This window comes from Cavenderia fasciculata (genome assembly GCF_000203815.1).
Source record: "Cavenderia fasciculata unplaced genomic scaffold Scf_ET2XIPL01COFD4-5, whole genome shotgun sequence".
NCBI classification, from domain to species: domain Eukaryota; phylum Evosea; class Eumycetozoa; order Acytosteliales; family Cavenderiaceae; genus Cavenderia; species Cavenderia fasciculata.
Genome location: NW_004457695.1, coordinates 214,184 through 235,262, shown reverse-complemented (window position 1 = coordinate 235,262; position 21,079 = coordinate 214,184). Strand labels below are relative to the sequence as shown.

Below are 21,079 nucleotides of genomic sequence, written 5' to 3'. Positions count from 1 at the left end.
ATATCTATAGAGAGAGAATTACAAGAAGATGATGACAACTAGCAAGACAATAGACACATATGTCAATATTCAATTACCAGAGACTGAAAGAAGTGATGCTCTCAATGTAATCTTGATGGGTATGTACAGAGTCAGACAAAAAAAGAGAGGAGATATGATGATGATGATGATGATTTATTTATGTATTAATGACTCATTCATTTATATGCAATATTTAGATGTTAATTCAAAAAGATTAGAATTACATCAATTTGTTAAAATGTTGGGAGACTATTTACAGAATAGAGATAATCTACTTAGATCAAGAGGTACATTATTATTGACAGAGGTGTTGTGTAGACTACCCAACCTACAACTAAACGAACAACAATTATCATTCTTTGGAGAGTTTTATATCGATCGACTCAAAGACTATGCCTGTTCAAGTGAAGTGGTCAAGGGTATCTATGCATTGGTGGCACACCATAAACTCGAATACCCGTACAATCAAAAGATGCTCCGTACTCTATTTTCAGAGGTTCATCCTTCATCACTACCACAGACACACAGAAAGATGGTACTCCAAATCATCGATATTCTCTTTGCAAGACATCTCGCAGAGATACAAGCAATGGGTAATGACTTTATGGTCGGTTATCTACAATTCATCGATGGTGAAAAGGATCCACGCAACTTGATGTTCTCATTCAACCTTTTACCAACCGTCGTTCGTTGTATCCCACAATATGCAAGTTTTGCAGATTCACTCTTTGAAATTCTATCTTGTTATTATCCAATTTCATTCAATCCAAAACAATCTGATCCCAATGCTATTACTAGAGTTGATTTAACTAGTTCTTTATTGTATGTATAATAATAATCAAAAGTAGATATATTCTTAAACATTCTTTATTGACATTATGATATGTTTCATTTATTTGTTTAGAAAATGTTTTGCATCAACACCATTATTTGCAGAACACTCTGTACCATTCTTACTTGAAAAGATTAGTGCCAATGTTGTTGATACAAAGATTGAATCGATGCAAACATTGGTGACATGTTCATTGGCCTATGGTGCCAAAGCAATGGCTCCACTTTTAGAGGATGTTTGGGGTACTTTGAGTAACCAAATCTTGACACACAAAAATAGTCAAGTCATTGAAGAATCTAAAAAGACAATCTTTCAAATCACTAGACAACTGTCTACTTTACCTGCCGATAAACCAATCCTAGAATCATTTTTAAATCTTATCAACAAAGAATGTATTCATCATATTAAAACATCTCAAGATTCAAAATTGGCTGTTAGTTGTGCTTCAATTTTAGTTCAAACTATTAGTGCTTCAGGTTTGTAAAGAATTAATAAGAAATAATATTCACTCATTATTAACAATTATTTATTATTTATTTTAGTTGTATCTTCAAGAATTGTTTTATCATATATTCTACCACATTTACTCGAATTTTATAATCAATTGGTATTGGAAATTGAACAAGATCCAGTTCACAAATCAAATGAACAAATTTCAATTGTTGGTTTATTAAATGATTTATTAAAGGCAAATATTTTATCATTCCAAACATTTTATAAAAATCATCAAGGTAAAAAAGAAAGAAAGTAATATAGAGTATAACTTGGCTAATCTTATTATTATTATTATGTTTAGATGAAGAAAATCCAATTTTATCATTTTCAAATAGATTATATGATTTATTCCTTGGATTATTATCAAATCAATCAATTCTAGTTAGATCATTATCACTTGAATGTTTATCAAATCTTTACATTTCAATTAGATCTCACAAGGAAACTGATTCTGGATCATCAAAGAATGATGAAGAACTTATTTTGGAAAAAGATAAAAGACAAACCATTATTAAATCATTTATTTCATTATTAAATGATTTTGATGATAGTTTAAGGTTTGTATTAAAAAAAAAAAGAAATGAAATAATAATAATATTAATATTTTCTATTTTTTTTTTGTAGAACTAAATCATTGGATTGTTTAATGACAATTGCTAAAAATGAACAAATTGAAATATTAAATGAATATGCAATCCCAACTTTATTACAAATGATTAATACCAACAACATTAACAATAATAATGGAGATTCATCATCATCATCGACAACATTGAAAGAAACCAAAAATTATTTAAATGCATTTACATCCTTGTGTACGATTAAACCATTATTAGCAAGTGTAATGCCACATATTCAATCATTATTATTAAATAATATTAAATCAAAATATATTTCAAATGGTAAGAGAGTGAAAGGAAGAAACTGATACATTATATAAAAATATTAATATTAATATTTTCTATATTCTTTTCGATTTAGATGAATTTACAAAAAGTTTATTAATTTTAGAATCATTGGAAAGTATATTTATGAAATCAATTGATGAATCTGTCATTCAAAACAATTATGATCATTTATTATTTGGTTTAATTTCACAACTATTTATTATGATATTGGATAATAATAGTAATTCACTTTATAATTCAAAATTATTACCAATTTCAATTATTATTATTCATTCTATTATTCAAAATATTAATCAATCGTATGTTTAAACATATAAACAATAATCATAATATATATATGTGTATGTGTATTAATAATAATTATTTTTATTAAATTCAGGAATCAAAAACAAATAATTGAAAAAATAATTGATATTTATATTAATAATAATATCAACTTGTTGAATGGATTACAACATATTTCATCTTGGGAACCATTCATATCATCAACACAACAACAACAATTATTGATTCCAATTTTTTCGATTATTTTATCACAAGCCAAATTTGATATTACCAATGCAACAGATTTGATTAGTGTTGAAAAGGTTCAACAAATCCAACAATCATTATTTGAAAAGGTTATCAAATCTGATATTTCAATTGCTTCCATTTCATGTGCACAATGTTTATCGGCCATTGTAAACAAAAGCACTGGCAACTCTAATAATAATCTAATCGAAAAGATCTTACCAATCATTAATGACAATAGCAATAACACAAACAAAAAGGAGAAATTAAACGCATTGAATCTTTTAGTTTGGATTACAAAGGCATATTTGATTAATGGTAATAGTCAAAGTATTCAACTTGGTCGTGTATTGAGCGATATGGTTTCATCACCAGACCAAGACATTTCAAACAGAGCAGCTCAATCATTTGATATTTTATTAAATGAAGTTGAACTTTCAGAAACTAAACAGCCATCAACAACAAGTAATAGCAATGAATCAATTATTATCTCGACCATCACCAATTTACCAATTCTTTCAAGCAAGTCTGGTGCAGTGATCAAAGTATTACATCAACAAAAATTCTTTACTTTAATGTTCCCTATTCTATTAGAGGCATTCAAGCAAAGTAAATTGTCACAATATTTGGTTGCTATTACCAACCTCTTAAGAAATGTTTCAAAGGAAGTATTGTTGAGTGAATTGGGCGAAGTATTACCAATCGTATTACAATCTTTACAACAACAACAACAACAAGCAGATCAAAGTCAAAATCAAAGTCAATTACTTGGTAGTAGTTTGGAAACTTTATTAATGTTGGTAAAAGATGTACCAAACTCGATTTCACCTTATCTTGGATCTCTTATTCCTTCTCTTATTACCATTTCAACTACTGGTCAATTATTGGTATGTAGTACATTAGTAAAAATGTTTTAAACTTTTTTTTTCCCCATTATTAACAAGTCCTTTTATCTATCCATTTATTTAAAAAAGACATTACGTCAATCAAGTTTAGAAGTTTTGACCTATTTATCAAAATCATTACCATATCAAAAACTTTATCCATACAAACAAAGTGTTATCAATGGTATAAAGCCAGCACTCGATGACAAAAAGAGATTAGTTAGAAGAGAAGCAACTACCTGTAGAAATTGTTGGTATATTTTATCATAGACTTCTTGATTATGAAATTTCACGCGCAAACTTGTGAATAAATAATAATAATAATATAATAATATTTGCACCAAATTCCACAGTAGATATATATACCCCCACCATTTATTCATACTCCACCTACTTGGTTGATCATTTCACTTCACCATGGGGAGGGTTATTTTTTTGATTTATTTATTTATTTTTGGCGAATGCAATGGTGTGGGAGAAGATGATCAGTGTGGTTGGCAATTGCATTGTTGGGTGTGTATATATCATATGATGAACACTATAGATATAGGGTGGTTGATACAATGTAATCAATCTCATCAGTAGAATTGATATTCTCTGCTGCGATATCGATATGTGTATCACAATCACAAAAGAGAAAGAGAAAGATCAATTTACAAAACCAATAACAGTATTTTACTTTAGTAAATAGATAGATAGATCGGTCTTTTTTTAGTTTTGGAACGATAGAGACTAGTAAAAGATGAAATCAAAATTTAAAATACTATTAGGAATACTGAGGTGATGATATGTAGTATTGGATGCATCACCTCTTCAAATCCATCATTACACCATCACTCTAAAACTATTGGAAGTTGTGAACAGATTGAACTATTCATTACCAATCCATTCCCCAATCTCGAATGGTCAACAATCCAGTGGAGGAGTATCTGTCAGTGAAGTGGACCAGAATGGAGCAACTGCCTATGCCAATATTAGTGGACCATTCCTAATTATCACTGAAGATTTTGTCAATTGTATTGTCTACAAACATGCCATTGTACCCATCTATGCTGGTCTTCAAAATGTATCTCTGTTACCTATCTCATCAATCTCTCTGGGTTTGTTGATAATAAATAATCAAGATGGAGAGGAATGATGCCATGGACACCAAGAATTGAGTTGTATGACGCTACAACTGACACTTTGGCGGTGGATATTAATGGTGCAACTCTTGGTAGTGATGCACAGCCAGATAGTTTATCTTGGTTGTATTCAGAAATACCATTCGGAGAATACTACTTTAAGGCCACTTGGTTCCAAGCGTATCAGGTATTCTTTGAGCCATGGCTGTTCCACGATTCCTCAACAACAAGTTTGACATTCCAGTTGAGCCTGCCATCACTGTCGATTTATATTCAATAGACGATTGGGTAAACATAGGCGATGTTTTGTATCATCACTCTGAACAAATGGAAGAAGGTCAAGCCTATAACTTTGCATACCCAACAATCTCTGGAACTAGATTCGAGTTTGATTCTTATGACCCAAAATCTGCACCCAACCCAGGTATAGTACCAAACCATGATATCTCTATCATCATGTTATATTACATCGAAAGTAATTAATAAATAGTAATAATAAATAAATAATAAAATAATAATATCCCAATAGTACCAAACCATGATATCTCTATCATCATGCTATATTACATCGAAAGTAATAAATAAATTAATAGAAATTATAATTATAATATTTGTACAAACAAGCTTCAAAAAGGATCCAAGCCAACATTTAGGTGTTTTGTAAAAAAAAAAAAATTAGATTGATCCATGGTCAACTTTTATTGAATTCCAAATTGTGATTTATCTATTAGCTTTTCTTGTAATATAGACAAATGTCAAAACAAGACCAGTGTTGAATAACCAATATAAAATCAAAAGATAGAATGATCTCCAACGATTTTGTTCTGACCATCCCAAGTTTTCATAGTATTGGGCACCACTTGTGTATTGGCAGTATCCACATTGAGCAGTATCGTCAGGGTTGACAATAGCACCCGAGGCACCATTGGCGAAAAACTGTTCAGTGTATTGACCACAAGTCATACCAGTGGGTGGATCAAACTTGATGAGATCACGATCCGTGCAAACAACCGTGATATCCTTTAAGACATTGGTGATGATACCTTCGAGATAGTAACGAGTTGGATTGAGGGTGTAGGCAGTGTAGTACCAAAAGGTTGGTATGTCGCTTGGAGGCACGACAATACCAGCAAACAACCAGAGAAAGATGACAATCACCGGTGTGAGGAGCATGGCGAAAAAGGTGTTGGTTGAAATGGCTGCGATGGCTTGTCCAAGTGAAATCATGACAAAGAGATTGAGATTATTGATCATCCAATAGTAGATACCAGTGGATGCGCTAAAGTCCAGTCCGACCGTCCAATAGGTGATGAAAAAGAAGATGGTGTTGGTGACAATGACATATGGCAGCTCGACGAGAACAATACCCAGTGCAAAAGGTTCCCAAGAATAGATCTTGCTTGAATAGTCACGTCTGAAATACTCTCGTTGAATGTAAAACTGTGGCAACGAGATAAAGATGAGCATCATACCAATGACAATAGCCTGTAACATGAAAAAGAGACGTTGCAACATATCAGACGAGGAGTTGTCAAGATTGTAGAAACTAAATGCCAACATGAGTCCAGAAGCAACCGATTGGAAGAAACGACCAAATGAATAGGATGGATTACGCCACCAAATTACATTCAAACGTTTATAGACCTCTACCATTTGATACCATTTCGATGTAGCAAATTCTCTTGGTTTTTCTTTGTTACTATCATCGTCGATGATTTGAACTGTGTTGAGTAGTTCATCCAAATGTTGAGCAACATCTTTGTATTCCGATGATTCCTTCCAAACAGCTGGCCAATCCACATCAGTCTTTCCATAGACACCAGCACCAATTGCTTCGAGCATATACTCTGCTGGGTTTTCATTTGGAGTGCATGGACGAACACCATGTCTTTCGAAATAAGATGTCAAAATCTTACTATTCTCTCCAATGTCACCAAAGTAGGCTGTCTTGCCACCCTTTGCCAACAATAATAAACGATCAAAATATTCAAACAATACAGATGATGGTTGATGAATGGTACAAACCAATGGCATACCAGCATCTGCAAGTTTACGAATAAATTTAATAATATTATATGAAGATTGTGAATCTAAATAGAAATAATTAGAAAAATAAATAGAAAAAGAAATTAATTAATTTGTTTTGAAATATAATATAATTAATTTGATTGTTTAAATCTATCTTTGACTAACATACCTAGGCCAGATGTCGGTTCATCCAAGAAAAGGATATGAGGTTTAGCAACTAGTTCAATACCAATAGTTAGACGTTTACGTTCTTCAACAGAGATACCAACACCAGATTCCAAATCACCGATGAGAGCATCACCAAGATGTTTCATTTCCATCATTTCGAGGATATGTTCGACGTATTCATACTTTTCTTCCAATGGGACGGTGGGTTCTTGACGCATCTTTGCAGAGAAACAAAGAGCTTCACGAACTGTCAAGTGAGGGTTGTGGACGTCCATTTGTTCGACGTATCCAGTGATACGTTCAAAATCAATTTCCAAAGGTCTACCATTCAAAAGTGATGTACCTTGGGTCTTGCCCATAGTCTTTCTTTTGGCCAAAACATCGAGTAGTGTGGTCTTGCCGGCACCTGAACTACCCATCAACGCAGTCATTTGACCTGGTTTGATCCAACCCTCAACATCGTCCAACAACAACTTGTCAGTCTTGTCGGGCAGTGTTACAGAGTATCTAATATGTTGCCAAGTAAATTCACCACCAAACATCTTGAGAGTATCCTTCATCTTGCCAGTAGCTTCTTGCACCATACGAATTTGTTTGAGTTCTTCTTCAGAGTCGTTGATCTTGGGTGCCTTTCCAGCTTTATAGACCTTGTGAGTGTAACCTCCACTGGTCCATTCCAAAACTTCGATAGCAACCATATTCAATACTACAAACAGCAACCAAAACAAATAAATGATGACCATATTGTAGGCACGATCATCAATCTTGAAACCAAGTGAATAGTCTAGATACTCTTCACCAGTAATAAACATTTGTCCTTGGACAGCTCCAGGGATTGGACAAATACGATAATTTGAGTTGTTGTAGGATTGTCCGGCGGGTATAGCAGACTCTGTACAATCAAATGTCAAATCTCTAAATTCATTTGACATTAATGCTTTGAATGTATAAGATATTGGATTAACCCAATAAAACCATCCATACCACATTACTTCTTTAATCTTTGGATATGGTATAGAATATCCAACAAATGTAAACATCTAAAAATAAAGAAAATTAAAATTAAAAAATAAATTAATATAAATATAAAGTATATTATTATTTGTTTCTATCTATCTTTTTATATATTTACCATATTAATAATAATTGAAATTAAATTTTGAGAAAAGAACATTGAACCATTACAATTACCAACTAAACGAAATAGACTAGTTATGGCAAGGGAGACACCGAGTAAACCAAAACAAAAGATAAAGAATTGATCGGCAGAGTATTGGAGTCCAAACATAAAGTAGGCAATGATCGAGTAGAGGAAGATTTGTAAGGCTTGAACGGGCACATCATTGACAACTTGTGCAACGTAAAAGGCTGATGGACGGTAGAGAGCATAAGAACGGTGCTTTTGGAGGATTCTACGACCGGTGAATGTGGCTGCAAGTTCACCTTGAGAGACAAAGGCATTCAAACCGATACTGGCAAAAATAGCACCACCTCTAGTAAAGATACCATTGAGACCACTGCCAAGTTGGAGAAAGATCGATCCATAAATGACAGATTGGACAATCAGTGAAAAGTATCTTGAAAAGAGACCGACCTTGTCTCCTCCAAATAGTTGGAATTGACGTACGGTGAGAGCCATGACTTGAGTCACAAACGATGTGATGTATGGTCTGTTTTTGGGTGTGGTACCAGACTTTTCGGCACGAACCTGCTCGGCAAATTCAATGTGTGGTTGTTGCTGCTCGACCTGTTGTTCAAACTCTTGTTGACGTTGGATAGAACGTTGGTAGTTGGGGGACTGCAACCAACGTGCTTCAAATTCAGCAGAAGTCTCTGGCGGAGGGACACCAGTGTAGGCGGCATTGACACGACGTTCTTGTGCATTGGTAATACCAGTTAAAAAGTCGGGAATAGACTTTCTAGGTTCACATTCAAATCCCATGTCCAAAAAGTATTGCTTGGCTTCACCAACTGGACCAAAGTAGATACATCTTCCCTTTTCAAGTAACAAGATATTATCAAATTGGTAAAAGATCGAGTCGGAAGCTTGGTAAAACGAAGCAATAGTGGTCTTGTCGAGTGTGTCAGACATGATACGAAGAGATTTGGCATAGTCGAGAGCACTAGCACTATCGAGACCACGTGTAGAGCTGTCCCAACATGTGATGGGGGCGGCAGAGACCATTGCTTCGGTAATGGTCATACGTTTACGTTCACCACCAGACAGGCCACGAATCCATTCATTACCAACCATGGTGTCGGCTTGATGGACAATGCCAAACATGTTGAGCAACAGATTCGAGATTTTGTCACGGAATGTTCGTTTGGTCTCTTCTGGGAGACGAACATTGTGACCTGGGGTCTTGCATTTAAGAGTAAAGTTGAGTGTCTCTTGAACGGTCAAAATGGGGAAATGGCAGTCCTCCTCGGGTGTGTAAATAGCTTCACCACGATACTTGGACCACTTGCTAGCTGGCATACCTCCATAACTAACATCTCCTTTAACTTGGACATAAGAGTCTCTTTGATTGGAAATAACACGTAAAAGTGTGCTGCATCCAGATCCTGGACGACCCAATACCAACAACATCTCACCATCTTTACAAAATGCATTAACATTATGAAGAATATCAAATGTTGTACCATTTGATTTTTTCCTAAATAAAAATAAAAATAAAAATAAATAAATAAATAAATGAGAGAGAGAGATTCTATAAAATCTTTTTATGTTTATAAACATACCATGAATCGGGGTTAAAAAAATTAAAAAATGATTTAATTGGTGATAACATGTCCGGGATGACTGAAGCATCGGCACCTAATTATTAAAGTAAAAGTAAAAGCAATAGTATTAGTTTTTGATCTCTTTTTTTTTTTTTTTAGATTGATTTTACCTTTTCCAACTACGGTTAAGTTACGAATGCAAACACCCATCTTTTTTGGTTTTGAACCATTTGATTCAGATTGTCTTTTGGAATCTTCAAAATACTTCCTAAGCTTGAAATCTTCATCAGTTTCGGCTGGTCTACCTTCAAGATCAATTGAAGGACTTTCCAAACGAAGTCTTTCACTTTCCATTTCCAAATGAGCTGCCATTGTTTTAAAATCTTGAATTCCTTTATCAACATTTACTTGACTTGTTGATTCCTCAAAATTATTATTATTATTTTCTTGATTATTATTATTGTTGTTATTATTGTCTAAATGAGTATTATCTATACCATTTTCATCAATAAGATGGTTATTATCCAATGCCATGGCTGTGAGGGGAGGAGGGGAGGAATGGATTGTGTTTTTGTTGTTTTTTTTTTCTTTTTTTTTTTTTAGTTTTATAAATATATTTATAAAGAGTGATCAAATAAATATATAAATATAAAATAGGGTAGGGTAGGGGCGGGTGAACGGGAGGGGTGGGTAGGGGGGCGGGTTAAGGGGCGGGTGAACGGGAGGGGCGGGGCGAGGGGACTAATGAAAACTAAAAGTTTACATAAAAAAAATATATAAAATTAATTACTACTATTCTCTCTTGAGAGGAGGTTGAAATGTAATGATGTTATTTTTTAAAGAAGAACTAAACTGGAAAAATAATGTTGTTTAAATATCCTTCTATCTATGCCAAAAATGAATGCCTGCCTCCAACAATTGGTCAAAAGTTGAGATCAAAATCTTGTCTCCATCGCACAAGTAAACCCCGTCAAAAATAGAGGGGCACAGCGCATTAGAGACCGTATAGAACAGGACATGATTTAAACCAAAGATAGGCAGAACTTATTTTGCTATATTTCCAAGAACGCTCTCCTCTCGAGTATAACCAATAATGTTTGTTGTTGGTGGGTTACGATTGTGTAGGGGGTTGGAAAATCCAACACACACAAACCGAGTGACTTTGAAATGGATGAATGAAATTTACTATACTATAGTTTGTTTGAAAATTCGATCCGATCCGAGGGGGGTCAACGAAGAAGAAGAGTAGGATGGAATAGTTGGCAAGATCTATCTATCTATCCAATCTAACTGGGATAACGGTAAGAATATTTTTTTAAAAAAAGATGATTCTACCCTTATAAGCACAACGAAAGAGCTACGAGATACCAAATGCAAGTTTGAATCGACAACATGCATGTCGAGCCAAACAAAAATAAAGTAATGTTGAAGGATGTATGGTAGATTCCAAAGTTGAGAAAAACTTGATAATACTATCCCTTATCATGGTTGTTTATCAGTTGACCATCAAGGACAGTCTACCCCTCTGAAAATACATCGTTTACCATGGTTGAACTTTTACCAAAAAAAAAAAAAACAAGTCGGTGTGCGAGTTCGGTTGGTTGAGCGGGAAATTCAATTCGACGCTTGTGCGATCTTCGGTTCTAGCACCAACACCATCTACATTTTAAAATAATAATGGTCATTGCGTATCTGTCAATTTATAAATAGATATTTATATAAATGTCATGGTCATGATGTGAAAGTGTTGGTGGTGTCGGCGACCTTTCTATCTAGTTGAGAATAAATAAAGAATAAATAAATGATGATTTCATAACAGGAAGAAGAGGAAGGATGAAGAAACTATCAAATAAAATGTAAACAAATAAATAGAACAGATAGATAATAGGTGTGTGAAAGAATACAATAAAAAAAAAAGAAGGAAAGGTCGGCGTACTCATCCAAACCAATTTAATAATAAAAGTTCATTTAAGGTTGTTTTTTATTAAGTTTCGCCCTACATCATCATCATCGATAATATAATATTCAGATAGATAGATAGATATGGTATATGGATTCATTATACATTCAATAACAGCAGATAAAAAGAGTGCTGCTGCTCAACAACAACAACAACAACAACAGTTTTCAGTACCAACCGTTTATCTATCACAATACTATACATCAGAGGGTAACGATGACAATACTATAAAGAGACAGAGTATTATATTGGCTAGAGTATTGTACGACTATCAATTTAGATATGGGTGTGAGAATACAAAACCTGATGAACGGTTGCACCCCGATTGGGCAGTATCCTATATCCAAAGACAAAAGGAACAACAACTCATCACTCAAATGTCAATGCAACCTGGTGGCTACAGTGGCAGCTCATCATCATCATCTTCCACTTCACCAGCAGCATCTAGTATACTCTCTAGAGCCGATAGTTCATATCGTGAAGGTATCTTTAAAATCAACCCATCTCAAAGTACACCTACCATCTCTTCACCAAATGATCCGCTATCACTCCTCTCAAATGACTATCCTAATCTATTCACTACTCCAAAATATGTAGTTTGGAAAAATCTATTAGGGTATGTACATGTAACAACATTGCAATGTTATTTTTATTCGCACTCACTAACTTAAAACATATATATATAGGGTATGCTTTACAATGATTTGTGATCAAGATGAGAATAGATTATTGGCAGCAAGTTTCCTTACATCATTTAGTAATATATTGGTAGACTATTACAAGAGTATATTATCAAAGTCATCGCCACAAGAGATATTTTCAAGAAGTGATGAGATATTGGTACTATTAAATAGTTATATGCCAAATGGACAACTGCTCTATTCTTCACAACAATTTGCCAAACATATCAAATCAAATGTTCCAACACTTTAAACTAACCAACCAAACAAATACAACACAAACCAATATGTACATAGATATAGAATAGACAAGCCTAAGATTGGAGAGGTCACCTTTTGATAATAATAATAATAATAGATTAATCACCCAAAAAAATTCAGATATTTTGTTGTTGTTTATACCAAACACAAACTAATGACTTGGCTGTCAAAAGAAGGTGATGGTGACAATCCAAAGGATGATTCTAAACTAATGGAATAGTCGACTATAGTATCAACAGTCAGAGACGACTCTGACTCACCACCCCCAACCATTTTTGTAAATTATATAAAGAGTCATAATAATAATAATAAAAGTGAAGTGAAAAAGATAATGAGTAATTACTTTTTGATACATGAATTATACTAGTATATTAAGCTATTAATTATTGTATTTCTTGCATTACAAAGAGGTAAGTTTTAATAATAATCGTCGACTCATTTCTTTGACCCCTTTGACTTTGAACTTTCAAAAAAATAATTTTTTTAATTTTTAATGGTGATGATCATCACACTTCCTTCTCCCTCCTCAATCTCTGTCTCACCCAACCCCCATCATAATAACATTGGCCTACTACAAGAAAAGTGAGTCATTCTCTTCTAAAAGTCATATTACTCTCTTACTTGCTGCATCCGATATTCACCATAGTAAAAAAGTTAAACTAGAATAGACAAATAATAGTAGGAAAGAAGTAGAAGAAAGAGAAAGAGAAAGAGATAAATATAAACTACAAGATTGACGACGAAACTTGTACTTTTAATTTGAATCCATCATTGTTGTTGTAGATAGATATATATAGGTATGATTGATCAGTAGATATGTATATATATATACAAACGACATATGTCGTCTATAGATATATAAATAGAAGAGAAACTAATCATGACACCAATCCATCATCATCATCATCATCATCATATTTACAATCAAATTAGAATATAGATATAGAAATGTCAAAATTAAAAGAATTAAATAAACAAGCAACATTTGCATGGTGTCCAGTTGTAGGGCAATCATCATTGATGGCTGTCGGTACTGTATCTGGTACGATTGGTCTAGATTTTGATACTAGTTCAAAATTGGAAATATACTCTTTAGACATTACCAATCCATCGAATCAAATGGTATTAAAGGGTTCAACAACTTCAGCAAATAGGTATGAAACTACTATTTATTACTACTACTATATGTATATATGATGATTAACACCCATTTATTTATTTATGATTTAGATTCAACAAGATTGTTTGGTTACCAACCAATACAGATCAAGGTAGTGGAATCATTGTTGGTGGTTTGGAGAATGGATCAATTGGCATTTGGAATCCAAGTTTAATAAATGATAATGAAGAAAATGCCAATTCAATGATTGGTAGCGCACAAAAACATACTGGTGCTGTTCAAGCGTTGGACTTTAATCCACAACAACCAAACTTGATTGCATCAGGTGGGCCAGATTCAGAGATTTTCGTTTGGGATTTAAACAACCCTGCTTCACCATCTGCCTATACACCAGGAACTAAACCACCTCAATCATCAGACTGTACAAGTATTTCATGGAACAAAAAAGTTCAACATGTAAGTTTAATCAAACAAACAATCAAACAAACAAACATAAAGAATACTCTTTATATTTATTAATTTATAATATTATTTCTCTTTTTTATCATTTCCATTTTTTAGATTATAGCATCATCATTTTATAATGGAATTACATCAGTATGGGATTTAAAAGCAAAGAAATCGATTATTCAATTTAGTGATCGTACACGCAGATGCAAGACACGTTCTATTTTGTGGAATCCAACAGAATCGACACAATTGGTGACTGCATCGGAAGACGACGATTTCCCAGTCATCCAAACATGGGATTTGCGTAATGCATTAGCACCACTTCGCACACTCGAAGGTCACCGTCGTGGTATTTGGGGTTTGTCATGGTGTCCAACCGACGCATCACTTCTTTTGTCTTGCGGCAAGGATAACCGTACATTGTGTTGGAATGTCGATCGTGGCGAGGTACTCTGCGAGATTGAGGCCAGTTCCGATCCAAACCAATGGAATTTCGACGTGCAATGGTCTCCACGTATCCCAGCATTGCTCGCAACCAGCTCCTTTGGCGGCTCAATCTCGACCTACTCGTTGCAAGACGTCAACCCACGTATCACTGCACCCACCGTCAACGCATTGGGTGTCGTCGAACCAAGCAGCCAGCCACAACCAAGCGCCAACAGCTTGCGTCATCCCCCATCATGGTTGATGCGTCCAGTCGGTGCATCTTTTGGTTTTGGCGGACGTTTGGCCGTATTTGGACGTAAAAAGGCTCCTGCTACCAGCCCATCTCCACCAGCCGGTCTCCAAGCACAACAAATCCAAGCACAGCAACACCAACAGATGGTGCAACAACAACGTGTCGTCAAGGTTGTCAAGGTCGTCTCGGACGCAGAGTTGTTGGACCGTTCCAGCCTGCTCGAGAGTGTCTTGCAAGACGGCAAGTTTGACGAGTTTTGTGAGCAAAAGATCCAAGGCTCTTCGTCTGACGAGGACAAGGCTATCTGGGGTTTCCTCAGAGTGTCATTTGACCAAAATGGCAAGAAGAACATCCTCAACTACTTGGGATTCGATGTTGAGTCGACCAAGACTGAACTCGCCCGTTTCCTCCAAACGTTGCCAGAATTGAAAAAGTCTACACCAACCGACAATAACGCCGCCGTCGTCCAGAATGGCACTAGCAGCGCCCCACAAGAGGGAGGAGATGTCTCTAATTTGTTGTCCAACTCGACCGAAGAGTTCCCCATCAAGGCAGCTGCTCCTGTCAAGCCCATCCAGTTCCCAGGCGACGGTGATGAGAATATGATCACCAAGGCATTGTTGATTGGTGACTATGCTACTGCAGTAGACTGCTGTTTGCGTCTAGGACGTATGGCCGACGCCTTGGTATTGGCTAGTTGTGGTGGACAAGAGTTGTGGAAGAGTACTATGCGTGCCTACTTTGACGCTAACGCCGACAAGTCGTTTGCACGTGTTGTTGCATGTATTGCCCGTGACGATCTCGCCACTCTTGTGCAATCGTGTGATCTTGCCGACTGGAAGTCTACTCTGGCCGTTCTCTGCACCTATGCCTCTGCCACCACCTTTAAGCAGTTGTCTGGCCAACTCGGAGACCGTTTGTGCACCGAACTCAACGACACTCGTTCGGCTACACTCTGCTATATTTGTGCTGGCGATATTGACAAGACTGTCGATATTTGGACCGACGATGCTCACGAGTCAAAGAACCCATCACCACAAGAACTCGTCAACCTCATTGAAAAGGTTTCAGTGTTGCGTAGCTCACACCACGCCCAAGCACTCCGTCCAAGCGAGTTGCTCGCCCACAAGTATTCGCGTTACGCTGAATTACTCGCCGCACAAGGTAACCTCACCAGCTCACTCCGTTACCTCTCGTTGCTCAACAATCAAGACCCCGCATCACTCGTCTTGCTCGACCGTGTCTACCGTGCCACTCCATACACCCAAGGTGTTGCTCCACCCCCATTCCCATTCCAACCAGTCGAAGTTTATGCTGCCGGTGTTAAACCACAACAACAACAACAACAACCACATCGTCAACAACCACCAATTGGAGCATTTGGTAGTACTGCTGGTATGCCAATTGGAAATACTGGATTCCCACCGATGGGACATAATATCCAACAACAACAACAACCACCAATCTCCTCACATAGCATCGTTCCACCACAACCAATAATGGGACATAACATCCAACCACCAGTTGTGTCACATAATATCCAACCACCACAATCGATCCCATCACACAACATTCAACCACCAATGGGTCACTCTATTCAACCACCACCACAACAACACCACCACAATGTACTACCACCCGTCAACCCAGTCAACACCAACTATAGTAATATTCCACCAGTGACTCACAGTGTCTCTCATCCATCACCTGTTATCACCTCGTCCACGTTACCATTCTCTCCAAGTCACTCACAACCACCTCAATTTACCGCATCCAACCCAATCAACCAACCATTTACCAACATCAATCCAGTTGCACCACACACATTTACCAGCGCCAATCCAGTAGCACCAGCCCCTGCACCAATTGGCCCACCACCCATCTCATCTTCAAACGTTAATCACCGTGACAATGCCACCTCACCCTCTGCAGGCTTTGCCACCCCACCAAGAGCCAACGTACACAACCCAGGTCACGCTCATTCAAGTGCCAACGTTTCCGAGGAAACCAAGCAAGAAGTTGCCAAGATTATCGAACTCTTATCCAATGGCTTGTCATCGATGAAGGCTCGTGGAGTCAACCAACAAAAGATTGAAGATGTTGACTCTCGTCTCCAATTGCTCATTGCCAAACTCAACCGTTTCGATCTTTCACAAGTCGCCGTTCAAGCTCTCAGCGGTGTTGCCAAGAGTATCTCTGAAAATGAATACAAATCGGCAAGTGATAAATACATTCAAATCACTTCCACCCCAATTTGGAATGAAGTTGGTTCAAAACAAATGGTTGGTTTGAAACGTATCATCGATTTGGGTTTGAAACCATAAATAAATTAAATAAATAAAAAATTAAATAAATAAAAAATTAATCAAATTTAAAATATAACAAAAGAAACAATTTTTTATTTTTATTTAATTTAATCATTTTGATAGTTTGATTTTATTTACCAGTTTCTTAAGCATTTAACAAGGAAGGGGCGATAATATTAGTTCCAGATGGAATTGTGTTTGGAAGGGTTGTTGAAATAGTTTTTTGTGAAGAGATGATAAAGGTATCGATATAAAGAATATTTCCGTTGGTGTTTAGAATAAGAATGCTTCCAGACAATGGATCGAAAACAAATGGTTGAATATTTTGTTGGAATCCCTTATTGGAACTGTTGTCCTTGTATACAATGTTGGTGGTACCACCCGATTGAACGTTGATGCTTGAAATGGTAACACCAACTTGTTTGACATACTTGCAATAGTATAATAATCCGTTATAATAAAAGAGTTGATCATTACCAGTGAATGCCTGGGCTTGATCAGCCAATACAACCTTGTTGGTGCTTTGTTGTGAAAAAGAGTACTGAACAATACCCAACTCTGAACCAATCGAGTAATAAACATAGTAATTGTTTGTACCATCATAGGCTCCAATTGGATTACTATTAAATCTATTTGTTGTAGTTTCTGAAATACCCAAAATTATTGGTGAACTAAATTAAAACAAACAAAAAAAAATAAATAAAATTGTTAGATATATCTAAAATAGACAAAGAGAGAATTTTCATATTTCTACTACTTTTGAGAATCTTCAAAATTGAATTCAAGAAGAGCCAAAGTTCCTAATTGACTTGAACCAGCATAGGTCAAACCTGGAACGTATACAAACAATGTCCATTGATCCCAAAGTACTGGTTGGAGAGCAAAAACATAATTAAATTGTGCATATCCAATCCATTCTGGTTGTAATTCACCATCCTGTTTAAAAAAGAGAGGGTTAAAAATGATATCATTTTTTGATCAGCTGATTAATTGATACATACGATTGGCCAGAATGATTTTACTTGAATACCATTTGATGATGATCCAACCAATAAGATTTCATTTGTATCATTGGTTGTTAGGAATGCCCAAATACCAAAACGACCTTCATTGATATTTGTCATGTTTTGAAGAGTCTCTCCATCTTGTAATCTTAAAACTTGAAATGTGATATAGTCAACATTTGGCCATTGATAAAAGAATTGAAGTGATTCAGGTTGGCAATACTAAATGAGAATGTAAATGGGTAAATAACTAAAAGTCACAAGATAGGCTGTTTACATTTTTTTAATAACTATTATATTACATACACTTGCAACAACAAATAAAAGTAGAGCTACAAATATAGATTTCATTGAAGATATAAATATGAAAAGAGTATAAAACTAATTAGTAGGCAATGTATGATCATTCATTCCTTTTATATCATCCTTCAATTCCATCAATGGAGCAAGAGAAGATAGGAGAATAAAAATTAATGCAAAATATCTTGTCAAAAATAGGTGAAGTTTCCTTCGAATCTGAATCGATTGTAATCAGATTCCTTCATTATTGACGAAGTGATTCGAGAGTCGTCAGACTCTTGAGCTGTCTTCAAACTGTTTGGTTTATAATATTACTCGTATTCCTCTTGTTTGCGAGGTAACAAACCGACCTGAATCTATAGAAAAAGAGATTTATTAAAAAGTATCTAGATTCTTTATCTCCTCTCTCTCTCTCTCTGTGTACATAACTAACTATACAACACTACTATTGGTATATACTATTAAAAGATGTTGGGTCTACCAAGATTGGAATCAAAAAAATAAATCCAACCAATCCAACTATAAAACAAATTGATAATACTAAAAAAAAAATAGAATTATTAATAAATAAATAATTAATATTTTTAATATTTAATTAATACATACAAATCTTTTTATCATGATCTGGTACATCAGAGAAATTAGGTAATCCCATCATATTACAAAAGCAATGAGCAATGATACATGAAAATAGATTACCTGTACGCATAAAGATAAACGAAGAGTACATGCCAAACAAACTGGTATAGACCACTTGAAAGATGACAACAATAAAGTGTGATAGTTTCTTACCCTTCCAAGGGTAGATATGATGTACATGTGCTAATCCAAATAACAATGGAGAACATAATATGATAGATGTCGATGAAAATCCTGCAAAGTATAGTATTGGACATATCACTGATCTAAATACCATCTCTTCTGCTGATGGTCCCTAAATAATCAATAGAAATGAACGAATTAATAACTAATATGTAAGATAGAGATATCGTCTTATTAACTTACAACAACAAAGTTACGAAGCCAATAGATATTGAAATCTTTAAATGTAAAAGGTGGATCCTCCAAATCATAATCGACATACAACATAACCAATGGCCCAAAAAATAGTATCACTGTCAACAACAGTGGTTGTAGAATACCTAATAACATCGATTCGACATTGACACCAATGATCTTTAAAAATACAGATAGTTTCTATTCAAACAAATTTGTGTAAGTAAATTATTGTATTGTTATTGATGATTTAATCAATGATTGATTGACTCGATTATTATTATTAATTAATTACATTTGATTGTTGAGGAATGATAAAATATAATACAAGATAGGCAATAAACGAAGAAGAGAATACACTTTTAAATCTATTCTTGATGACTTGAGGATCATCTCTATGACCAGGTCCGATGACATAGATGCTACCAACAAAGAGAACTGTGAAAAAGATTGATAATAGTATCGATTCTGATCCTCCCAATTGAGGATATACTATCTCCATCATTATTTCTTGCTTGATATAGATAGATTTATTTCTATCTTTTGTGAATAATTTGAATTGAATAATGATTTGTGATTAATGATTTGGGTCGAGTCATATTAATTCTTTTTTTTTATTGCAAACAAGATGGAGGGATCGAGGGGATATCGACCTCAACGGTGCTGGTCAATCTATCTATTTTTGGCCTAATAATTCATAAACTAATATATAGTTATGTCACTAAATATAATTATTTTATTATCTCTATTATTTAGATATATATGATGACAATATTGTATCCATCTGATTTGAAAAGGTTGGTTAAGATCTACTATATCGTCTACAGTGAATGGAGCCATACAAACAGGACATTTTCTCATTCTTCTTTTAATATAAGAGTCTATACACTCTTTACAAAAGACATGAGAACATTTGATAAGCTTATGATCCTTTATACGATCACTACAAACTGGGCATTGAAGTTTTGGATCCTTTTCTTCTTCTTCTTCTTCTTCTTCCTCTTCCTCGGTATTTGTATTTGTATTTGCGTTTGTATTATTATTATTATTATTATTATTGTTCTCCTTTATATTTTCATCTTTCTTTTCAATTGACAACTGTTCAAGTGATTCCATCAGTTTATCAAAAGCATTGTTGTTGAGTGAGCTGCCACTCTTCTTCTCCACCTCATTCACTTGTTTGTTATCACATATTGTTCCAACAACAATAGGATGACTGTCATCTTGACTAGTAGTTTTTGGTTCCAAATCTTCTGGTATTGATAGACTTGATGATAATTCTCCATCCATTCTTGTAGTTATATAGTTTTCGTTTCACAAAAGATAGTTTCAATAATGCAAGGACCTTCAAAGAGACTCATAGTCCTTTTAAAATATCTTTTTTTTTAAAATATCCGCTATTTTATAATAATTAATATAATATGATTAAATGATAATGATGATGATTTTTTTTTGTTTATTATTATTTTTGGAAAAAAAAAAAAGAAATATATAGAGAGTGACCTAATTAATTAAAATATAGATAGAATATATAAATATAAATATAAATGGAATACAAGGTAGGTGGTGAAAGAGAAATGAATGAATGAATGATTAGATAACAAAACATTTTTTTTAAAAATCATCCTA

General features: G+C 34.7%; 6 protein-coding genes across 6 annotated transcripts; 4 read left to right on the top strand and 2 right to left on the bottom strand.

Moving 5' to 3' along the window:
- Positions 1 to 31: 31 nt before the first annotated feature.
- mms19 (putative DNA repair and transcription protein) lies at positions 32 to 3,920 on the top strand (the record flags this gene model as incomplete). The annotated part of the gene is made up of 8 exons (XM_004355117.1): positions 32 to 843; positions 926 to 1,329; positions 1,396 to 1,584; positions 1,650 to 1,905; positions 1,973 to 2,250; positions 2,360 to 2,555; positions 2,636 to 3,653; positions 3,741 to 3,920. 8 exons carry the CDS (start codon positions 32 to 34, stop codon positions 3,918 to 3,920), a joined length of 3,333 nt encoding a protein of 1,110 aa, XP_004355169.1.
- Positions 3,921 to 4,263: 343 nt separating this feature from the next.
- On the top strand, positions 4,264 to 5,359 carry DFA_07672 (uncharacterized protein; the record flags this gene model as incomplete). The annotated part of the gene is made up of 5 exons (XM_004355116.1): positions 4,264 to 4,333; positions 4,445 to 4,754; positions 4,775 to 5,004; positions 5,055 to 5,249; positions 5,304 to 5,359. 5 exons carry the CDS (start codon positions 4,264 to 4,266, stop codon positions 5,357 to 5,359), a joined length of 861 nt encoding a protein of 286 aa, XP_004355168.1.
- Positions 5,360 to 5,494: 135 nt separating this feature from the next.
- On the bottom strand, positions 5,495 to 10,228 carry DFA_07671 (uncharacterized protein; the record flags this gene model as incomplete). Its single annotated transcript, XM_004355115.1, has 5 exons — positions 5,495 to 6,864; positions 6,972 to 8,010; positions 8,103 to 9,627; positions 9,713 to 9,788; positions 9,865 to 10,228. 5 exons carry the CDS (start codon positions 10,226 to 10,228, stop codon positions 5,495 to 5,497), a joined length of 4,374 nt encoding a protein of 1,457 aa, XP_004355167.1.
- Positions 10,229 to 11,737: 1,509 nt separating this feature from the next.
- On the top strand, positions 11,738 to 12,587 carry DFA_07670 (uncharacterized protein; the record flags this gene model as incomplete). The annotated part of the gene is made up of 2 exons (XM_004355114.1): positions 11,738 to 12,270; positions 12,341 to 12,587. 2 exons carry the CDS (start codon positions 11,738 to 11,740, stop codon positions 12,585 to 12,587), a joined length of 780 nt encoding a protein of 259 aa, XP_004355166.1.
- Positions 12,588 to 13,543: 956 nt separating this feature from the next.
- On the top strand, positions 13,544 to 17,168 carry sec31 (WD40 repeat-containing protein; the record flags this gene model as incomplete). Its single annotated transcript, XM_004355113.1, has 3 exons — positions 13,544 to 13,749; positions 13,826 to 14,171; positions 14,277 to 17,168. The coding sequence occupies 3 exons, from the start codon at positions 13,544 to 13,546 to the stop codon at positions 17,166 to 17,168; spliced, it is 3,444 nt and encodes a 1,147-aa protein (XP_004355165.1).
- Positions 17,169 to 17,295: 127 nt separating this feature from the next.
- DFA_07668 (uncharacterized protein) lies at positions 17,296 to 20,740 on the bottom strand (the record flags this gene model as incomplete). Its single annotated transcript, XM_004355112.1, has 9 exons — positions 17,296 to 17,821; positions 17,905 to 18,086; positions 18,152 to 18,376; positions 18,461 to 18,486; positions 18,914 to 18,994; positions 19,061 to 19,388; positions 19,460 to 19,630; positions 19,746 to 19,964; positions 20,264 to 20,740. The coding sequence occupies 9 exons, from the start codon at positions 20,738 to 20,740 to the stop codon at positions 17,296 to 17,298; spliced, it is 2,235 nt and encodes a 744-aa protein (XP_004355164.1).
- Between the last annotated feature and the right edge of the window lie 339 nt (positions 20,741 to 21,079).